At 41.6% G+C, this 20,968-nt stretch overlaps 1 protein-coding gene across 1 annotated transcript in view; it reads right to left on the reverse strand.

Moving 5' to 3' along the window:
• The window catches only part of HHAT (hedgehog acyltransferase), a gene marked incomplete at its 3' end in the record, with an annotated part of 151,745 nt that overhangs the window by 78,290 nt on the left and 52,487 nt on the right, over window positions 1-20,968 (reverse strand). The window contains exon 3 of the mRNA XM_007446360.1: window positions 9,459-9,572. Within this exon, the coding sequence (XP_007446422.1) occupies window positions 9,459-9,542 (84 nt within the window). The remainder of the gene's footprint in view (window positions 1-9,458; window positions 9,573-20,968) is intronic.

Here is a 20,968-nt window from a genome sequence, read left to right on the forward strand (position 1 = left end):
CACAAACAAAGGGAAAATAACCAAAACCATCACAGAGTCCATACAACGGCCTTCTAGCCTCCTTTTCCTGGGAGCAAAGCCCCGTGGGCCCAGACAAAGCCAATTTCACCCCTCCTTAGAGATGCAGTGATGGAGGTGGAAGAGTCTGATTCCAGGAAAACTATTAATGCATGAGATTCCTATTAGGTGTGTGGTTTCGATAATATGCTGGAAGGGAGCAGTTGTTCACCACGGCCTTCCAGAGGTTAGTTTACTTGTCTCAGCCAGCGCCATGGGACCACGCTTTTCAGCCTGCGGCCAATGAGCTCAGCCAGCCGGGGCCCAGTGCTAATAATGCAGGTGCTGCCAGTCAGAGGTCAGGTGAGAACGCACCCTGTGGTCAGCAACAGCACCCAGCCTCGGCTCCCCACGCAGCCAGCCTTCTCAAAAAGTTTGCACAGGGGTATTTTTGGTTCTGAGGGCAGGGAACGCAATGTCTCAGGTGGTGAGGGTGTTCAAGAAAGGAGGCCACTGTCTGACCCACCCCACATACGTTCCAATCATAACAAACCCCTAGCCAAAGCTCAGAGCCGTTACTCAGCCTCCCCTCCCTCCCAAGGGCACTGCCCGCGATGTAGTCTTGCCAAATCCCAGAGAGAGCCCTACCCAGAGAAAAGGCGTTTAACCTTGGCCGAGGAGCTCAGTGGAAAGTTCTATTACTTGTCATGGCAAAAAAAAAGGAAGAAAAAAAAATCCCACTTTTGAAAATAAACTCTTCTTTGCCTCTCTCTGGGAGGAGGTAGGGCCACAAAGGCAGAGACGGGACTAGACAGTAGATGAAGGCGGGAAGCATCCTTCAGGGTTCAAGGGTTGTAACCGCAAGAAGTGATAATGCCTAATCCTCTGCACAGCATCGTCCACAGTTCATGATGCCCCCCAGAATGGGGAAACAAAAGACAACTTTAACCCAAATCTTCCACCCTGAATAAGTACCAAAAGCATCCACCCAAATTAAGGCCATCTGGAACACTCAGTCCAGGTGGTGAAAGCATGGAACTAATGGGGCCAAAGTTGTGGTTCATACTTACATAAGGACCAAGCGGACTCAGACAAAGAGCACACTGTGCCCCAGCCCGACCAGAACCCTGCCCACCAGCTGCTGCACAAATCAAACCTGTGGTCACAAAGAGATGGGAGACCACACACACGCGTGCGCACACACACACACACACACACACACACACGGCTCAGTGCAAACTCTGCCACATTCCAAGAAAAATGCAAACAAAACCTCCTACTGAGTTTGGATAAGATGTGCTCTGCAGATAAAAAGACAAGTCCACCTATCCACTCATGCCTGGTAATGAGATGCAGGAAGCTGAAATAAGCAGATGATTCCACTCCCTTCAAGGCACAGCTCACAAGCTACCTCCTCAGGGGCCTTCCCTGACACCCCCAGGCAGATGTGACCCGCTCCTCCCAGGATCCTGATCAGAATTTGGTTTCCTCCGTCACTTCTCACTCAGCTCCTGGGGGAGGGACTGTGTCTCCCCATCCTTTCTCCCACAGCCCAGCTCAAGCTTGAAACAGGGTCAGAGAAGGACATGCAGGAGAGGAAGGTAGGTATGGCTGGACAGACAGCCTCTGCCCTCTGGGGTTTCAGAAGTTCTGACAGTCACCTCCTTTTTGAGCACCACAGAGGGAACGGCTCCCAGGAGCACACACAGACCGCAGTCGCGGCACACAGCAAAGGCCAGCGGACCCCAGCAGCAGCCACCTCTTACTTGGCTGTCAGCGTATGCCAGCACAACCTTGAAAACCATCGGACTCTCACCACTACCACAGGAAGCAAGCGGTACCGTCCCTGTTGTACAAATGAGAAAGCCTTCAAGATATTAATTAACTGGCTTAAGACTGCATCACTAAAAAGTGACAAAGCCGGGTTTCAGCCAGGAGCTCTTAGCCACCCTGAATGTGGACTCCTAACCAGGAAGAGACTTAACTCAAAGTTACAAGCAAATTAACCACAGGAACATCTATATCCTAACCTAGGTAGGTTTCTGATGGTGGTAGGTGCAAAATAGGAGCTAAAAACGGAGGAAATTTGGAAAGAGGGAGGAATATCCGTCCACGAGCAGAGGGTGAATCTACATCTTGCACTGTCTCCTGGGGCTATATCTACTCCAAGGGAAGGGGGGAATTGGTTCTTGCAGACAAGAAAACCTTCCTCTATGCATAAAGCACAGGCAGGTACACAGTATATAAACAGACAGTACATCTATGGTATTAAAATGTCATAAAGAGGAAGTGATAGTTGGGGAAAAATAGCTAAAAATGCTCCTGGGGGAGAAATAATGGAAAAAAAAAAAAAAAAGCTAGAGAAACACTGATCTACAGGAAGCAAACAAGAGGTAGCAAGACAAAGAGTGGGAAGCAAAGGAGACCAGTCAGATGGGGCCATGTTGGGCCTGATGCACATGGCAGAACGGTGAGGAAGGTAGGGGATGAAAACCCAGTGTGCCCAGGGCAGCCTCATCCTTCCTTCTCCCTGCCACACCATTCTTCCACACGTTCAGTTAAAAATATATCACATGTCAAACACAGGGAAAGGAATATTTATCAAGTTTATAAGGTATAAAGAATAATGAAATAACAACTGCATACCTAGCACCAGCTTAAGAAAGATAAAGCTATCAGTGCTTTAAAGGGCCCCTGAGCATATGTCAAATACATCTCAATTTTTAAAATGTCAATTATACCTCAATTAAAAATAAATAAATAAATAATCAAAGCAAAACCAAACAAACTAAAAAAGGGCCCTGGTTATCTCTCCTCTGATTCTTTTTTCAGCTTTTTTTTTTTTTTTGGCTGCATTGGGTCTTCGTTGCTGTGCGCAGGCTTTCTCTAGTTGCGGTGAGCGGGGGCTACTCTTCGTTGCGGCGCGCGGGCTTCTCATTGCGGTGGCTTCTCTTACTGCGAAGCACAGGCTCTAGGTACACGGGCTTCAGTAGCCGCAGCACGTGGGCTCAGTAGTTGCAGCACACAGGCCCTAGAACGTGCAGGCTTCAGTAGTTGTGGTGCACAGGCTTAGATGCCCCATGGCATGTGGGATCTTCCTGGACCAGGGATTGAACCCATGTCCCCTGCATTGACAGGCAGATTCTTAATCTCTGTGCCACCGGGGGAATCGCTCTCCCCTCTGATTCTATCTCCCCAACCAGTTTTGACCACTATCCTGAACTTATTTTCATGGCTATCTCATCTTTCTGATCATACACGTGAATGTATCAATGTAGTCTGTACAGCTCTGTGTGCATAGGATCATATCTGATAGATTCCTCTGCAACCTGCCTTATTAGCTCAGTGTCGTGATCCAGAAATTCAGCCACGTTGACAATTACAATTCATTCCTTTCCATGGAATAAATTCACTACAATTCATCCATTTCCCCATAACGAATATTTGGATTGCTTCTGGCTCTTTGATACTACAATCCCATTGCTGCAATGAACGTCCTGGCTCATGTCCCCTCATTGGCAGAGAAGAGCTTCTGCAGGGAACATGTCCGAGTTAGCACTGGTAGCTGTGGACTTTGCACCTCTTTGACTTCACTAGGTAATGTAATACAAAGAAGCCATACCAACACATACTCACAACCTCTCTGTATGAGTTCAGGTGGCCAGTACTTGATATCATCAGGGGATTTTTGTTTTGTTTTATCTTTGCCAAACTGAAAGTATGAAATGGTATCTTGTAGTTTTAAGGTACATTTGCTTGACTACTAATGAAGTTGAACACATTTTCATAAGTTTATTGGTCATTTGTGTTTCCTCTTCCGCAAATTCCTTTTCCCATATTAAGCCCTTTTTCTATTGGGTGATTTGTTTTTTCCTTTTGAAATTTCTTTATATATTCCAATGCCAAACCTCTGTCAGGTTGCAAGTAACTTCTCAATTAGTGACTTGCCTTTTCACTTTCTTCATTGTGTTTCTGGATACATACAAAGATGTACATTGATTATTATACATTGATAAGTTCTTGGTTTTAATGTGGTTAAACTTATCAAAATTTTCCTCTACAAGTTATACTTTTTGTGTCTTAATTAAGAAATCTTTCTCTACCCTACCGTCAAGAAGTATTCTCCTCCTACATCATGCTTTCTAAAAGTTTCATACTCTTTTTTTTTTTTTAAGTCCTTTTTTTTTTCTGGCTGCATTGGGTCTTCGTTGCTGTGCGCGGGCTTTCTCTAGTTGTGGCGAGTGGGGGCTACTCTTCGCTGTGGTGCGTGGGCTTCTCTTGTTACAAAGCATGGGCTCTAGGCGTGTGGGCTTCAGTAGTTGTGGCACAAAAGCTCAGTAGTTGTGGCTCTCGGGCTTCGCTGCTCTGCGGCATGTGGGATCTTCTTGGACCAGGGATCGAACCTGTGTCCCCTGCACTGGCAGGCGGATTCTTAACCACTGCGCCACCACGGAAGTCCTATTTTAAGGACTTAATTCACCTTGAAAATGATTATGAATAGTATGAGGTAAGTATTTATTTCTTTTTAATATGACTCAACAATTGTGTCAGCACTGTTTATTGAAGTTTATCTTTTCCATGCATATCTGAAATGCCACATCTGTCAAAATCAACTTTCCATCTACGTACAAGTATTTTCTAAACTCTATTCTGTTACATTGGTCTATTTATCTGTCCTGGTGCCAATACAACAATGTCCTAATTATTATATCTTTATTAAGTCATAGTATCTGGTAGGGCGCATACTCTGATTTTGGTATCAATTTTATGCTCTCTTCTTCATAAAATGAATGTTCCCTCTTTTTCTATTTTCTGAAAAAGCCTGGAAAAGATTTAAATAATTTGTGCCTTGAATGTTTGGAAGAAGTGGTGTGTTAGACTGTTGTTTTCTTTACAAATAGATTTTTAACTACTTATTCAACTTCTTTTCATGGTTATAGCACTATTCAGTCTTTCTATTTCTTCATGAGTCAGTTGTGGTAAGACACATTTTCTAGAAATGTGTCTGCTTTGCCAAAGTTTTCAAAATTATTGTCATAAAGTTGTGCAAAATATCCTTACTATATTTTTTATCCTCTTTTCCACACCTAATATTGCTTATTTGTGCATTTTTTTTGACCAATCATGCCACTGATTGTTTCATTAATGTCTACTCTTATTTTTTTTTTTTTTTTCCTTGCGTTATGCGGGCCTCTCACTGTTGTGGCCTCTCCCATTTGCGGAGCACAGGCTCCGGACGCGCAGGCCCAGCGGCCATGGCTCACGGGCCCAGCCGCTCCGCGGCACGCGGGATCCTCCCGAAACGGGGCACGAACCCGCGCCCCCTGCATCGGCAGGCGGACCCCCAAGCACTGCGCCACCAGGGAAGCCCTACTCTTATTTTTGTTCTTTCCTTCTTTGTTTCTTTTTTCTGTTCTTTCCTAATTTCTTAAGTTGTATGCTTAGCTCATTAATTTTCAGCTTTTCTTCTGTTTTAATAGGAGCATGTAAAGTTATGCACTTACATAAACTTAAAATTATCCAAGTAGCACCCTACAAGTATTGATATGTAATGTATTTTTCATTAATTTCTAATTTCCAGTATGATCTCTTTTTTTACCTATTGTTATTTTAAAGTTTGCTTTCTTTTTTAATTTCTAAATGAATTACAGTTTTCAGGTCATTGTGTACTGGTTTCCAACTTAATTACACTGGGATTAGAGAAGGTAACCTATTTAAAACACAGCCTTTGAAATTCATTGAAAATTACTTTATGGTTAAGATGTGGTCAGTTTTTATAAATATTCTATGTGTTCTTTAAGAGGATGTGAATTCTCCAGTTGTTAGATGTAATCATTTACATTTCTTTTATTTTTTTTAAACCTTCAGTGGATTCCTGCTTCCCAAACTATAGTATTTAAGATCCTTCATAGCCTGCTTATAAACTGCCTTTTTATTTATTTATTTATTTGGCTGTGCCAGGTCTTAGCTGTGGCATGTGGGATCTAGTTCCCCGACCAGGGATCGAACCCAGTTCCCCCGCATTGGGAGCGTGGAGTCCCAGCCACTGGACCGCCAGGGAAGTCCCCATTTACGTTTCTTATATCAAGCTTATTAATTGTATTATTTGTTTTCTTCTGATATATCAATTAGTGATAAAATTATGTTAAAATCTCTCCCTAAAATCACAGATATATCTATTTATCTTTATGGTATTGATCAACTTTTGCTTTCTATATTTGGAAGGAAAATAAACTTAGAATTATAATATCTTCCTAATGAAATGAACTTTTTATCATTAAACAAGAACCCTCTTTGTCACAAATAATGTTCTTTGCCAACTGTTCATGAAACTGCACTAGTATCTAGGTGGACGGGACAAAGATGAGTCTTATATTTACTGGAACACCTTTTTCCATCCTTTCACTTTCAAACACTCTGTGTTCTTGTGTCCTTCCATTTTAAGTATATCTTGCTAGGAAGCACCCCTGTGGATGCTGTTCTATTTCTTTGTTTATTTTCCTTTTTTTCTGTTTTACTTTTATCCAGTCTGAGAATCCTTTTCTGGGGGGTTGGGGGGGTGGATTGGGTCCATTCACACTGATTGTGACTATTGATATATTTGCATTTATTTCTGCCATTTCTTTGGTGCTTCCTCTTTGTCCTACCTTTTCCATGTTTCATCCTTACTTTTTAATGAAATTTCTAACAAATGAAGCCCACCATTTTTTTTAAATGTATTTTATTGAAGTATAGTTGACTTACAATGTTGTGTTAATTGCTGCTGTACAGCAAAGTGAGTCAGTTATACATATATATACATTCTTTTTCATACTCTTTTCCATTATGGTTTATCACAGGATACTGAATATAGTTAGGACTTTGTTGTTTATCCATTCTATATATAATACTTTGCATCTGCTAATCCCAAACTCCCAATCCATCCCTCCCCCACCCCTCTCCCCCTTGGCAACCACAAGTCTGTTCTCTATGTCTGTAAGTCTGTTTCCGTTTCATAGATAAGTTCATTCGTGTCATATTTTAGAGTCCACATATAAGTGACAGCATATGGTATTTGTCTTTCTGATCTACTTCACTTAGTATGATAATCTCTAGGTCCATCCATGTTGCTGCAAATGACATTATTTCATTTTTTATGACTGCGTAGTATTCCACAGTATATATGTGCCACATCTTCTTTATCCATTCATCTGTCGATGGACATTTAGGTTGCTTCCATGTTTTGGCTATTGTGAATAGTGAGAAGCCCACCATGTTTTAAAAGGAGGAAAAGAAAAAGAATAATACTATCGGGCTTCCCTGGTGGCGCAGTGCTTGAGAGTCCGCCTGCCGATGCAGGAGACGCGGGTTCGTGCCCCGTTTCGGGAAGATCCCACATGCCGCGGAGCGGCTGGGCCCGTGAGCCATGGCCACTGAGCCTGCGCGTCCGGAGCCTGTGCTCCGCAAATGGGAGAGGCCACAACAGTGAGAGGCCCGCATAACGCAAGGAAAAAAAAAAGAATAATACTATCTCATCAACCTTACTTTACAGAAAATGATAAATTAAGATTCAGTGGTGAAAAGCCTTTCTAAGGTCAGAAAGCTAACAAATGAGAAAGCCCAGGACCTAATCCATCATCCAGCACTCTTCCACTCCACGACAGCTGACCCTTTCCCACAGCAGCAGTAGTGAGACGGGCTGAATTTCACATACTCCTCAAAATAGTTCATCTTCCCCCCCACAGAGATAGAAAAGACAAGTATTAAGCTATTTGTTTTACAGATGGGAAAACTAAGACCTAGGGGCAGTAAGTCATTTACCTAGGGGCAGAAAAACTTTGTGTTAGAAACAAAAATGTTAAATTTCTAGAAACATTGATGCCTTAGCAAATACCAAACAAATTTGTGGACGAAAAGAAACACATTAATGAAGGCTGAGGTGGATATGTTCATAACTAGTTTAGGAATACAAAAAAAAATGGATTACTTATTATTAGGTTTGCTCAGAAGGTTATATAAAATTGAATGAAGGTGATCAAAAGGTACAAACTTCCAGTTAAGAAAAATAAGTACTAAGAATATAATGTACAACATGATGACTACGGTTAACACTGCTGTATGGTATATTTGAAAGCCGCTAAGAGAATAGAATAGATCCTAAAAGTTCTCATGACAAGGAAAACACATTCTTTTCTTTTTTCTCATTTTTTCTTTGTATCATTATTAGACAATAGATATTAACTAAGCTTATTGTGGTAATCATTTCACAATATGTGTATTTTAAGTCATTATGCTGTATACCTTACTTATACAGTGCCATATGTCAATTACATCTCAATAAAACTAAAAAAAAGAAAGTTGTATGAAACTTTTAAATATATTCAGATCTGACAGCATCTAAAATTTTTAATTTGTTGCTACTTTAGAAGATGGAAACCACTTGAGTACAAAAAAGTAATCATTATCATATTTAAAACCAAGAAAGTTGGTGTGCTACTGGGATTTTCTGTATTCCAAGATGAGAAGCAGGCCCAGCAAGTACCAATTTTCAGGAAAGAGCTGAAAAATAGCCCAAGTCCGGTGACATCTCTAAGCACATGGCACTGTTTTCTCAGTTCACGTCTGGGTCTCTTGAGCCCAGAGAATCCTGCTTCTTCTGTCCCTTCAGTTTCTTCACCTCCGTGAACCTCTAAGAATCAAACATTTCTCCTGGGTTGACTTCCAAGTCCATTTTTGGCTGTGTTTTGTGTTTACTGGGTAGAATTCCAAGCACAGACTCATTTTTTTTCAGATTAGGAAACCACAGAGGCAAGATGCATATACGAGAGGATGCTGGACAAAGCCTGGCCCCTACACTAGAGAAAGATCCTCCTGGCACTACCTCAGGCCCCGTGTTAGCTACAACATAAAGAGGTTCTCAATCCCACCTCTTGCAAAAGCACTTTTCAAACATCTGCTTGGAAGAATCTCTTGTTCTCGAAACCAGGACAAGGAAAGAGCAAAATACTAGAATTCTGATCTACAACAGCTACTGTAGCGTAAATTACTTGACATGAAAATCATTCCCACTCCTTAATGAAATCATTCTCTTTCTTCTGAACTGAAATCACAGAGATTCTCAACAGGTGGTTTTTATAGGATCATTTGATTAAGAATGGTCTTAAAGAATACCATCTGAAGTTAGTTTTAGTCTAAAACCTTCATATTCATTGGTTTGAAAAACGACTTGGAGGAAGTAAGCACAGGATAAGCATGTATGGAATTTTTATCTTATCAACATCATTAACAATTTATCTTATCTTTATCTTTCATTTTTATCTTTTTATCTGATAATTTATCCTATTGACCAGTAACAATTCTTCCTCATCTTTTCCAGTCTTCCAAGGCTAGTATCCATGTCTCCTGATTTGCTAGCTCAGGTCTTTCTTCACAAAAAGCAAAGGAGAAAGAAGCTTAAATGGAAATGATGCACATAACCGTACCTTCCTTGCAAGCAGGTTGGCTACTTGAGACACACCCATGTGGCCAAGGAGAAGCCACACCAGCCGCTGCTTGCCCCACTCCATCCAGAAGCTCCACTCAAAGTCAGTTGGGTCCTAAATCGGCCAAAACAGCAGTTTATCAGAGGGATCTTGGTACGTGTTTGAGGCAGAACACAAACTTCAGTTAATAAAACAACTGCAAGAAGGCGGCCAGTGTGAGTCCAAATGCTATACAACGGCATTTACACAACATTTCCAGCATCTACCCCACCACACACCACACCTACTTATACCCTCCCCTCCAGCTTAGCTGGTTTCATTGCCATTCCCCCACTGAGTGTCTTTGTTAAAGCTGATCCCCCAACCTCTGGACCCTCTATGGGACAGAAACTATTATTGACCCCACGTTATAAAATATGACACAGAGACTTAAAGAATTCAGTTCATTTACCCAGCGTCACATAGATAGTACAAATAACAACTTAGGTTATCTCAGTTTCATCACCTAGATGCTTTCACCAGCAAGAGAAATGTACGCTGGACTCTAATAAAATTGTGTAAGGTCAGTCATGTTAAATCTTGCTGTCACTTACAGGCAGGAGGATAATTTGATAGAGAAATTAATTAATTCCCTATAAGATTACAAGGAAAGAAGGGAAGATATACTTCCCTTCACCTTGGGAAGCTATGTCCATCAGTGCCCTTTGTCTGTGTCTGTACCACGCTCTGTGTCTATATGGCTCCCTGACAGGGGCAGGTGAAAAACCTCTGGCAAGATTGGACCCGTGGACACGTGGGGGCTCACACCTAAAAGCCTCGGCCTCAGGAGCTCCGGGGAGATCATGGCAGCCAAGCTGAGCATGGAGGGAATAAGCACAGTGATTGGCCACTCTCAAACGGATAATGTGGGCTTGGCCCGTGAGCATCTCGGCACCACCAGGATGGAGTGCAGATTTGAGGCCCTCAGAATTTTCTAGCCAAATCGTGTGGGTGACGAAGGAATCCCCCACTGACTACTGATCTATCGATACTGAACATCTCATCAGTCTCTACAAGTGAAACTTTGAGTCAAATTTTTAATTGGGTTTAAAGGAAAATAGGATTTTTTTTTCTATTTTTTTCTTATTTTTTTTTTGCACCTGAGGATTGAGGGGCAGTTTCATACAAGTTACACATATTACAAAACTCTTTTTTTCAGAAGGTAAAATATAGATTGAAGTGATCTTGATTCATATCAGACTATGGACGTAGAGGTAGCAAATGTAGCAGCTAAGGCTGCGGATTCATCTTGGGTTTGGATCCCAGATCTATCTACACACTGGCTGTGATGACCCTGAGTGAGACACTTCACCTTTCCGCTGTCTGCTCATATGATAACAGGACTGATTTTCTAGGAATTTGTGAGGTTTAACTGAAAATACATGCATATCAAAATTTTTAAAACAGTACCCGGCACACAGTACTCACTAAAAATTGTTACTTGCCACTAACTGCTAGTCCCATGCGCCTTCCATCCTATGTAAACCAGCTAAGACTGTATCACGCTTTACATGTTGCCCCTTGTTAAAAAAAAAAAAAAGTTTTTCTATTTTCCAAAGGAAGAAAGACAGCAGTACTATGCTTCTCAAACAACACGTTTTCCCCACAACCAAGATCCTGATACCCACACAACCTGCTCATAGAGCCCCCATCCCATGAAAATCATAGATCTAGTCCAATTCCTTCCATTCAAAGACTGACTACATCAGAGCCCAGGACGTGCCCACACTGCACACCCAGGCAGCAGCAGAGCAGAGAACTCAAATCGTTAACCGGGCTTTATCCCTGTTCCAGAGCTCACTTCCCCATCTTAAAAATGTCAGATTAGTGGAGAGTCAATCAACTGATTAAAGGTGCAAAGGTCATGTGATGAGGCCATGCTAGTAAAATGCCACTTTGTAACATGGACGCAGACACTAAAAACCAAGATTGAATTTTTTTACCCCCCTCAAAATAAAATCCCAACATTTTAGCTTTTTAAATAGAAATAATGTTTTTGAACATTCAGAATTACATTAGAATTCATTACCTCAGACTTATACCTATGTTTCAAAACTTTTCCAAGTTTAATTTCTAGGGGGCAAAAATGAAATAATATCTCATAACATTCAAGAAAACAAAAAACCTTTATGCTTCATCCTAAGGCCCAGAACTACTGAAAACCCTGTGCTGGTAAAACCCCATCAACAGGGCTTCCCTGGTGGTGCAGTGGTTAAGAATCCACCTGCCAATGCAGGGGACACAGGTTCCAGCCCTGGTCCGGGAAGATCCCACATGCCGCAGAGCAACTAAGCCCGTGCCCCCCAACTACTGAGCCTGCACTCTAGATCCCATGATCCACAACTACTGAGCCCGTGTGCCACAACTACTGAATCCCATGCGCCTAGAGCCTGTGCTCTGCAACAAGAGAAGCCACCGCAATGAGAAGCCCACGTACCTCAACGAAGCGGAGTCCCCGCTCGCCACAACTAGAGAAAGCCTGCGCGCAGCAGTGAAGACCCAACGCAGCCAAATATAAATAAATTAAATAAATAAATTTTTTAAAAAAATCTCATCAAAACTACACAGTCTCTCCATCACTAATTATTTCAGAAAAGAGCCATTTAAAGGAAATAAAAACATTTTTCTTATGTCTATTCTTCTCCATTTAAAATATTTACCTAAAGGAAATAACCAGACAGAAAAGCTGAATTAATGAATAGAAGATGGCCAATAAGTAGCAGTTACTGATTTGGGGAAGAAAAATGTTGACCTGCCTGATTCCATAAGCAAAAGCCTTATAGACCCTGAGCTCACTCATTTCAAGGAAAATCTTAAAGTCTCAAATCAAGAACAACTTTTTCATGTTCTGTTCCCTCCCCATTTCCTTTCTCGATCCTGTAATTCTTAGTCAATTAGAAGCCTCTTCTTTGGTTCTGTAAGGAAGTCAAATATAAAGCGGGGATAAATTCTAGCTGGACAGAACCAGGAAGGCTCCCCCGTGGAGAAAGGGGAGCCTGAACTCCAAGATTCACAAACAACCTTCTACATCAGCGCTTCTCAAACCTCAGTGGACACACAAATCACCTACAGATTTTGTTAAAATGCAGATTCTGATCCAAGAAGTCTGGGATAGGGCCTGGGATTCTGTCTTTCATCAAAGCTCTCAGGGGATGCCATCCTGCTGGCCTGGGGACCACATTTCAAGTAGTAGAGATTGACATCATCAATCATGATTCCCTACATTGTTCACAAGCCCAGAGAATCCTTAACAGCTCACACCACCCCACGCCATTCCCAGGCAGGGACACACTAAAGCTGACCACCTAATATTCACAAACAGAGCGACCATCATCCTGTAATAAACTGAGTGAGTTAAGCATGGTTATTCATTCTGAGGTTTTCAGTGTGCAATGAGGCAAGAACAGAGAACTCTAAGGACATGATGATTCTGGGTCTCTTAAATAGTGACTCTAACTTCCTGGTGAAACATTATTTCTCCTACTCTTAACAAGGAAAAGGATCTGGGCCTCTTTTCCCATAGAGAGCAGAGCTCTACACTAGGTACGGGTGGCGGGGAAGAAATGTAGAATTCCTCACCCTGGAGGAGGTCACGGTACCAACTCTAACACCCCGGACTCTAAAAACCACTGCAAAGCAAGACAGGTACCAGTGGTGTCATTCATCTACATATACTAGAGATACAACTGAGACCTTTCCTTTTTTTTAATCCATGTTACAGATGAGTTAACTGGAGGTCAGAGCAGGCAAAACTAGGGGCGGCAGAGCTGGGTTTCAAACCCAGTCCTGTCTGATACCAAAGAGGAAGCCCTTTTCCAAGATGTTTCTACTTGTGCTGACGCTCTACCTGGATTCCCCCACCACTCCCAGACACATACACACACCCCACTATCCGACCAAATTGTTTCCAACCCCGGGGATGCCTCCTTAATGCCCCATATCCACAGACATGTCAGCTCCAGTGTGAAGCCTTCTCCGCCCTTCCACGTGGCCCTCGCTGCAACCCTTTCTCTGTCAATTCACAACTCAATTCTAGCACTTTTACGACAGCACATTTTACTATAGCATATCTAGTATAGCACTTTTCACTCTAGCTATTTCATGTATTTTCTCTCTAGAGGGAAAAAATAGTAAGTTCCTGAGAGCAAAAACCTTGACTTAACCACAAATTTCTATCATGATTACCCAACAATCAGCAGGCCTTTAAAATGGTGGGGAAGTGAAATCAGGTGACCTAAGTTCTCATCACATTTCTCCCCCTGTGTAAACTTCGACAAGTCACTTCACTATCTGGCCCTGAGCCTTCCTGTATGTAAGATGAAGGGCAGACTGCTTTCAAAGGGTGGAGAAAAAGTTATTTTTTTCCTAAAGGAAAAAATAGTAAAGGAAAGAAATACTAAGAGAACAGCTTAGTCACCTGCCTACAGACAGCGTCCTGACTGAGTGCCCATCACTCGGGGGGTAGTGGGGAGAGATTTCGCCCCCTCACACTCCCATGTCACCAACCCAGGCCTCCAAGTTCCACATCCACACTGTCAGCCTGTTCTGTTCCAGCAAGTTCCCCAGTCATCCAGCCTCTTCCCCAGATTGGGAAGAAACTACAGCATACAGACTGACTATGTGCTATGATTCTGCCTATAGCAAGATAAGAAAAAGAAAACTATCCTCAGAAAGGTTAAACATCACATCCAAGGTCCCACAGCTAATATATGACAGAGCTCGACTTTAAAGCCCCAGGTCCTCAGGCTGCAGAGTCTGTGCCTCATGCAGTAAAATATATGTAACATACAATTTACCATCTTAACCATTTTTAAGTGTGCAGCTTAGTGGCATTAAGTACATTCACGCTGTTATACAACCATCACCTCCATCCACCTCCAGAGCTCTTTGTTTTGTAAAACTGAAATTCTGTACCCATTAGACAGTAACTCCCTGTTCATACCTCACCCCCGCCCCTGACAACCACCATTCTACTTCTGTCTCTATGGATTTGACTACTCTGGGTACCTCATGTAAGTGGAACCATACGGCATTTGTCCTTTTGTGTCTGGCTTGTTCCACCTGACACAACGTCCTCATACTGCATACTGCAGAATTCCCCTCCTTTTTAAGGCTGAATAATACTCCACCACTGTATGGATACCCCACATTTTATTTATCCATTCATCTGTCAATGGACATTTGGGTTGCTTCCACTTCTTGGCTGTTGTGAATAATGCTGTTACGAAGATGGGCATGCTAAAGGTTTACTTTTTAGTATTTTGAATTTTAAATGATTTCCTAATGTTGCCAAGTGACCTTTTTTTTTTTTTTCTTTTTAACATGTGTACTCATATCTGGCGGTTCAAATCTCTTTCAAAATCATCTAATACTTCAAGGGCAGAAAGTTAAAAGAAAAAACTCCTGGCAAATGAAGATCTTATGTTGCCAACTCACCACTGACTAAATTTTTCCTTATTCTAGCCATGAATTCCCATCAGCCCTGAAGCTCACCAGATGACAGCACCCTCACTTCTGCCCTCTTAGCTGGAGTCCTGCAGTGTTATCACAGGAGAATGGCCAAAACGCTCCTTCTCTGCTTTCTTCCTGCATTCCTCAGACCATGTTGAATTAACATTGGCTGAAGATAATCCCATGGCTAATACGGCCAGGCCACTGGACTCAAATGTTGTTAAAGCACCCGGTACCAAGTAAAACCCCAAGGCACCTACCAAGACACCCCAAGGGAGGCTGAGAAAGTCATCCCACAGACAAAATCAGTTACACCAAGTCCACCACTGGTTTTTTAAACCAGACTCTCCCAGGACCTTGCCTACTTTCCAGTAAATCACTGCTTTAACCAGTAGCTGAAACTTTAACTCACATATTATCAGAAGGGTATTTGCCAAGATTTAACAGAACTGAAACTCCACAACTTAGGGATTCTGAAAAAGCTTGAGTTTGGGGGAATTTCTTGTCTTGCTGCTGTTGGTTTAAGGTAAATTCACATAGCATAGAATTAATCACATTAAATTCAACTCAGTGGCATCTACACTTCTAGTGTCGTGTAACCACCACCTCTATCTAGTTCCAAACATTTCCATCACCCCAAAAGGAAGCTCTGTACCCATTAATTGGTCACTCCCCATTCCACCCTCCTCCCCCAGGCTCTGACAATCATGAATCTGCTTTCTATCTCTTATGGATTTAGCTACGCTGGGTATTTCATATAAATGGAGTCCTGCAATGTGTGACTTGGCTTCTTTTACTCAGCATAATGTTGCTAAGGTTGATCCACACTGTAACACGTACGAGTACGCCATTCTTTGTTATGGCTGAATCACATCCCATTACAGGGATATACCACATTTTGTTTATCTATTCGTCCATTAATGGATATTTCAGCTGTTTCCCCCTTTCGTCTAATGTGACTAATGCTATAAATACCTGTGTACAAGTGTTTGTTAAAATACGCATTTTCAATTCTTTTAGGTCTATACCTAGGAGTAGTACTGTTGGGTCATATCACGATCTATGTGTAATGTTTTGAGCAACCCGCAAACTGTTTTCCACAGTGGCTACACCATTTTACATTCCAAGTTTGAGTTTTTAAGGCCAAAAAAAAGGCTTCCTAAACTAACCCTCTGCCCACGGGGAGTTTTACTAGCATCACAGAGAACTCAGCTCTTTCAACAAGGCCTCTTGCTGCTCTGAGCTCAGCTCTTTCAACAAGGCCTCTTGCTGCTCTGAGCCTGCTTACCTCCTTGGGCAGACACTTGAGGAATCTGCTGTTTTAACATTCCAATTTCATCCTGCGGGCAAACGTCAGCAATGGCTGGAAATAAGGGGGTAAAATTTGGCTTGGGGATATATCTTATTACATAAAGTGCTCCCTGAAAAGTTAATCCTGTCAGTCTGCAGGATTTTGCATCTGAATTTTTTAAATTCAATAATTCTTTCGGTTTGTTTGAAAGAATTATTGTTTTGTTAAGATCGATACAAAGGCTAAAATGGCTGTTTACTTAATGATGAAATCTGCTCTGACCAGCAAATTTATTACCATCCATAAACGCGATCAGGAACTGAAAGAACGTGATAGAAATCTCCCGGGTGCAGACAGGCTTGGCTCAGTACCCACCAGAAGGAGGGTTCAGGACCTTAGAATCATAAAATTCAATTCCTCAGGGTTCAGGAAGAGCTGCAGCCTAACTGGAATGTTCAGCTGCTTCCATTGACTCAATAGAGTTAAATCTGACCTTCGTTTCTACACTCTTCTGGGGCCTTGAAGGGAGCACGGGTGGAGATTCCCACAGAGTTAACAGAGGGAATTAACATCACTAATGAGGAGATCGTGGGCTTTAACATCCCTCCCAGTAAAGGACACCAAGAACACAGAGGAAAGTGATTGTAATGGATGGCCTCAGAGGAAGACCTGCCTGTTTCCCGGAGATACCATTCTCACCTCGAATTTGTGTCTATCACAATGCAGGGAAAGTGACCTTATTCTCGAAGTGGCTGATGGAGCCAGTGGTGTGCTGTGTGTGGCAGAGACTGGACTGTGTTCACGTTCAGGAGAGCCAGGCTTGAGTCTCAGTTCTGTCACCTACCCTTATGTGACCTCAGGCTGGTAAGTCCTCCTTTATATAATTAGAATTTTTTTAAATTTATTTTATTGAAGTATAGTTGATTTACAATGTCAATTTCTGCCGTATAGCAGTGACTCAGTTATACATATGTCTATGTGTATATATATATATACACACACATATATATATATTCTTCTATATTTTATTTTTTATTTTTTTAATTTAATTTTTATTTTATTTTATTTATATATTTATTTATTATTATATATATTCTTTTATTCTTTATATATATATATATATATATTCTTTTTCATATTCTTTCCCATTATGGTTTATCACAGGATATTAAATATAGTTCCTGTGCTATACAGGAGGACCTTGTTGTTTATCCATTCTATATGTAATAGTTTGCATCTGCCAATCCCAAACTCCCAGTCCATCCTTCCCTCCCACCTCTCTGGCAACCACAAGTCTGTTCTTTATGTCTGTGAGTCTGTTTCTGTTTTGTAGATAAGTTCATTTGTGTCATATTTTAGATTCCACATATAAGTGATATCATATGATATTTGTCTTTGTCTGTCTTACTTCACTTAGTATGATAACCTCTAGGGCCATCCATGTTGCTGCAAATGGCATTTATATAATTAGAGTTTAAAGTGATCATAAAAGCTAAAGGGATTCATTGGTGAAGTGCAAAGTCTAAAGTTAAAAAATGTTAATGCCTCTAAAACTGAACTCATCCCTCCAAATCCATCCTGCTTATTGCTATCAAAATAATCACACTGAAACAAGGGCTAGCAAACTTTAATAAAGGGCTAGATGGTAAATATTTTCAGCTTTGTGAGCTATAGAGTCTCTGTGGCAACTACTCAACTCTGATGGTATAGCCCAAAGGCAGTCATAGTAAGACATAAACAAATGGGAGCAGCTGTGCTCCAAAAAAACTGTACCCACAAAAACAGGTGGAGGGCCAAATTTGGTCCAAAGGCCCTGGTTTGCAGGCCCCTCTTCTAAGGGATTACCATTTCTCCTAGACCCACCACTTGTCTCCTAGTGAGAGTAGGTCAGGAACATTGTTTTGTTACACATATGGATGGCATTTTTAGGTAATTTACTATCAGCTCTGAAGTCTACATCTACAGATGAAGCAGATTCTACGAAGGCCACAGAAGTCTCAGCCGCAGCACACCCATTACCCTGGGTTATCCAGGAAAAACTCGGAGCTACTGCACATCTTTTTCCTCCCGGTACTCTGCGCTGGACATACTTCAAAGGTGGGGACTATTCTCTGCACAATTGGTCTTGTTCCCCCCATTCTGTTCCGTCTTCACAGCACCAAAGTAACATTTTTAAGATCACACCTGATCAAGTCACTCTCGCACTTAGTATTCTTCAGGTTCCCCCCTTAGCATACCAGAGAAACATTCTCAGCAAGATGCATGCAGCTCTTCCTATCTGGCCCTGCCCAGCCTTCATCATCCTGCCCGACTTTTCTCCCCAGTTCTGCAACATGGCCGTGCTGACCACCCAAATGTGCTGCGTTCATATGGCCGAAACTTCCCACCCTTTGCTCCCTTTACTTGGAGAAACCTGACCCTCAAACATCAGGTTGATGACCTATCTTTCAGGCCTCAGGTCAGGCAAGCCCTCTCCCAGGAAGCTTTACCTAATCCATCCATTTATAGTCCAGACAGATTGTCCCTTGTCTATGCTCCCTCAGTGTACGACGGTTACCCATATCATAGCAATTTACCACATTGTACTTTAATTGTAGGTTACTGAGCTGCCTCTCCACTAAACTGTGACCTCTCCCCCGGCCCCAAAAGGGACTACATGTATATTCAGCATTGTATCCTCCAAGAAACCAACACATACTAGACACTCAATAAAAGCTTGTTGAATAAACTGAATGACATATGGGTCAAATCATTTCTAAGAACCTAGTGTAAACACAGTCTACTGGGAAAAGGGAATAAGAGACACAAAAAGTGGAGAACCTGGCACCTATCCTTGAATGCCTTTATAATCACAGTTAGAGAACAGAAACTCATGGAATATTTCTAGTGCATGATGTGCTCTGCAGATTATTTTCACCAACTCAAGGCCCACCCTCTGGTTATATCGATTACTTGCTCTAAAGAGATAGACAAAATAGAGTACTGTCATAACAGAGGGTCTATTTCATGGTTTAATTATAAGACTTAAATAAATTAAAATATGGAAAACACTTGGAATAGTGCCCAGTACTTATTAAGTACTATGTGTGTGTTTGTTAATTAAATATGCAAACAAAACAACAAACTCTATTTTATTCTGATAGCCCCAGAAACATAAATCTGAGAGTTTTCAAGCTGTATATCCTGAAACAGATAGAGATACTCATAGATATGGAGATAGACAGAAGTAGAGAGGGGACCTGCTCAAGATTCCCTCAAACCCAGTCAAAAGAAAGGAAAGGAGAAAGGTTCTAGAAACTGGACTGGAAAGGAGTGAATCCATGATTAACAAAAGGGGAACATCTGCATTCAGAGAAGCTGCAACATCTAAAATGCCTTGGGAAAGCAACCATCTTAACCTTCTTTTCAAAATAAAATATCTGCTCTGCGTGGCTGATACTGCCAATTGCCTCAATCAACACTCCTCCGACCACGTCTAGCTCGACTTCCTATACATTAGAGGTTAGAAGGCAAAAAGCGACATTTCCCAGAATTCCCTGTAGCTAGCATGTTCCCTTTGGACCCAGCTTCTGATGAAAAAGTACACACACGCAGACCTGAAGGTGAAAGAACGAACATAAAAATGTATGGGCTTTGAGACTTCTGAAAGAATGGTGGCAGAGGCTCTTGTTATTCTGCAGCAGCCACGGTGGAGGCTCCAGGGTCCAGTCAGTCCAGAGGTGCTGGTGTGGCAGCTTTTACTAGTGCACCATAGCATTGCATTCTCCAGCTAGGAGCTGGGCAGCAGCCACGGTTTTACAGGGTGGCTCTGGGAATTGCTCCAGGAACCTTACTTAGTGCCCATCCCTATAGACCTTTTGACTATTCTGAAATCTCCTTAAATCCCTGCAATAAAGTCCTTTCTGCTTAAACTGACTGGGGTGGATTCTGTTGTCTGCAGTGGAGCCTTGATCGGCATACTTTGGAAAGGATTTTTCTTCTGACTGCAGTACAGCTCTAGCTGTATTATAGAATCATTATGAAAATAATTCACTTTGAAGAACATCATTCTGAAATAAGTCTATTCAGTGGAGAAAAATAAATGGAGAAAAAAACACCAGGTAGATCACTCCAAGGAGTGTTCTAGAACTGGATAATGAAGGCAGTGAGTGTTTCACATTCATAAGTGCACCAATTTATGGATTTCAAAACCAAATAGAAAATTAGCTACCTTACCCACTGGTCTGTATTTTTCATTACCATGGCTATTTTCTCCTTGGATAGGGAAAACAAGGAGAGCTGTATATATTTACTGTTTTCCTTACCTCATATCCAACATTTTGCAAAAAAAAAAAAAGCAATACAACAGAAACACTAAACACTTCTGCATATCTGTTTCCTAAAGAGCATTTGTGCATATTATTTACTTTGAGACCATACCTAATTCCCAAACACACTGAGCAAAACTTATCTATGAATAGAGAAAACCTTTATAAGATACTTGAATCCAGAAATGTTTCCCTACACATTCTGGTCTATAATTCTCCAAAGGGGAAGGAAAAAAAAAGATGACTAATTTGTAGGGATTTTGCACAGAAGCAGCACTGCTCTCTGGATGAACTCAGGCTAATGATTCATTTAGCAATTATTGGAAGAGTTTTCTTTATCTTTCAACAGATGCTTTGCTATTTCTAAAATAATTTGAACTAAATTATTTTACTGCTCACAATTTCCAGAGACAACACTCTTT

The sequence above is a fragment of the Lipotes vexillifer genome, unplaced genomic scaffold (genome assembly GCF_000442215.2).
Source record: "Lipotes vexillifer unplaced genomic scaffold, Lipotes_vexillifer_v1.1 scaffold1707, whole genome shotgun sequence".
NCBI lineage: Eukaryota > Metazoa > Chordata > Mammalia > Artiodactyla > Lipotidae > Lipotes > Lipotes vexillifer.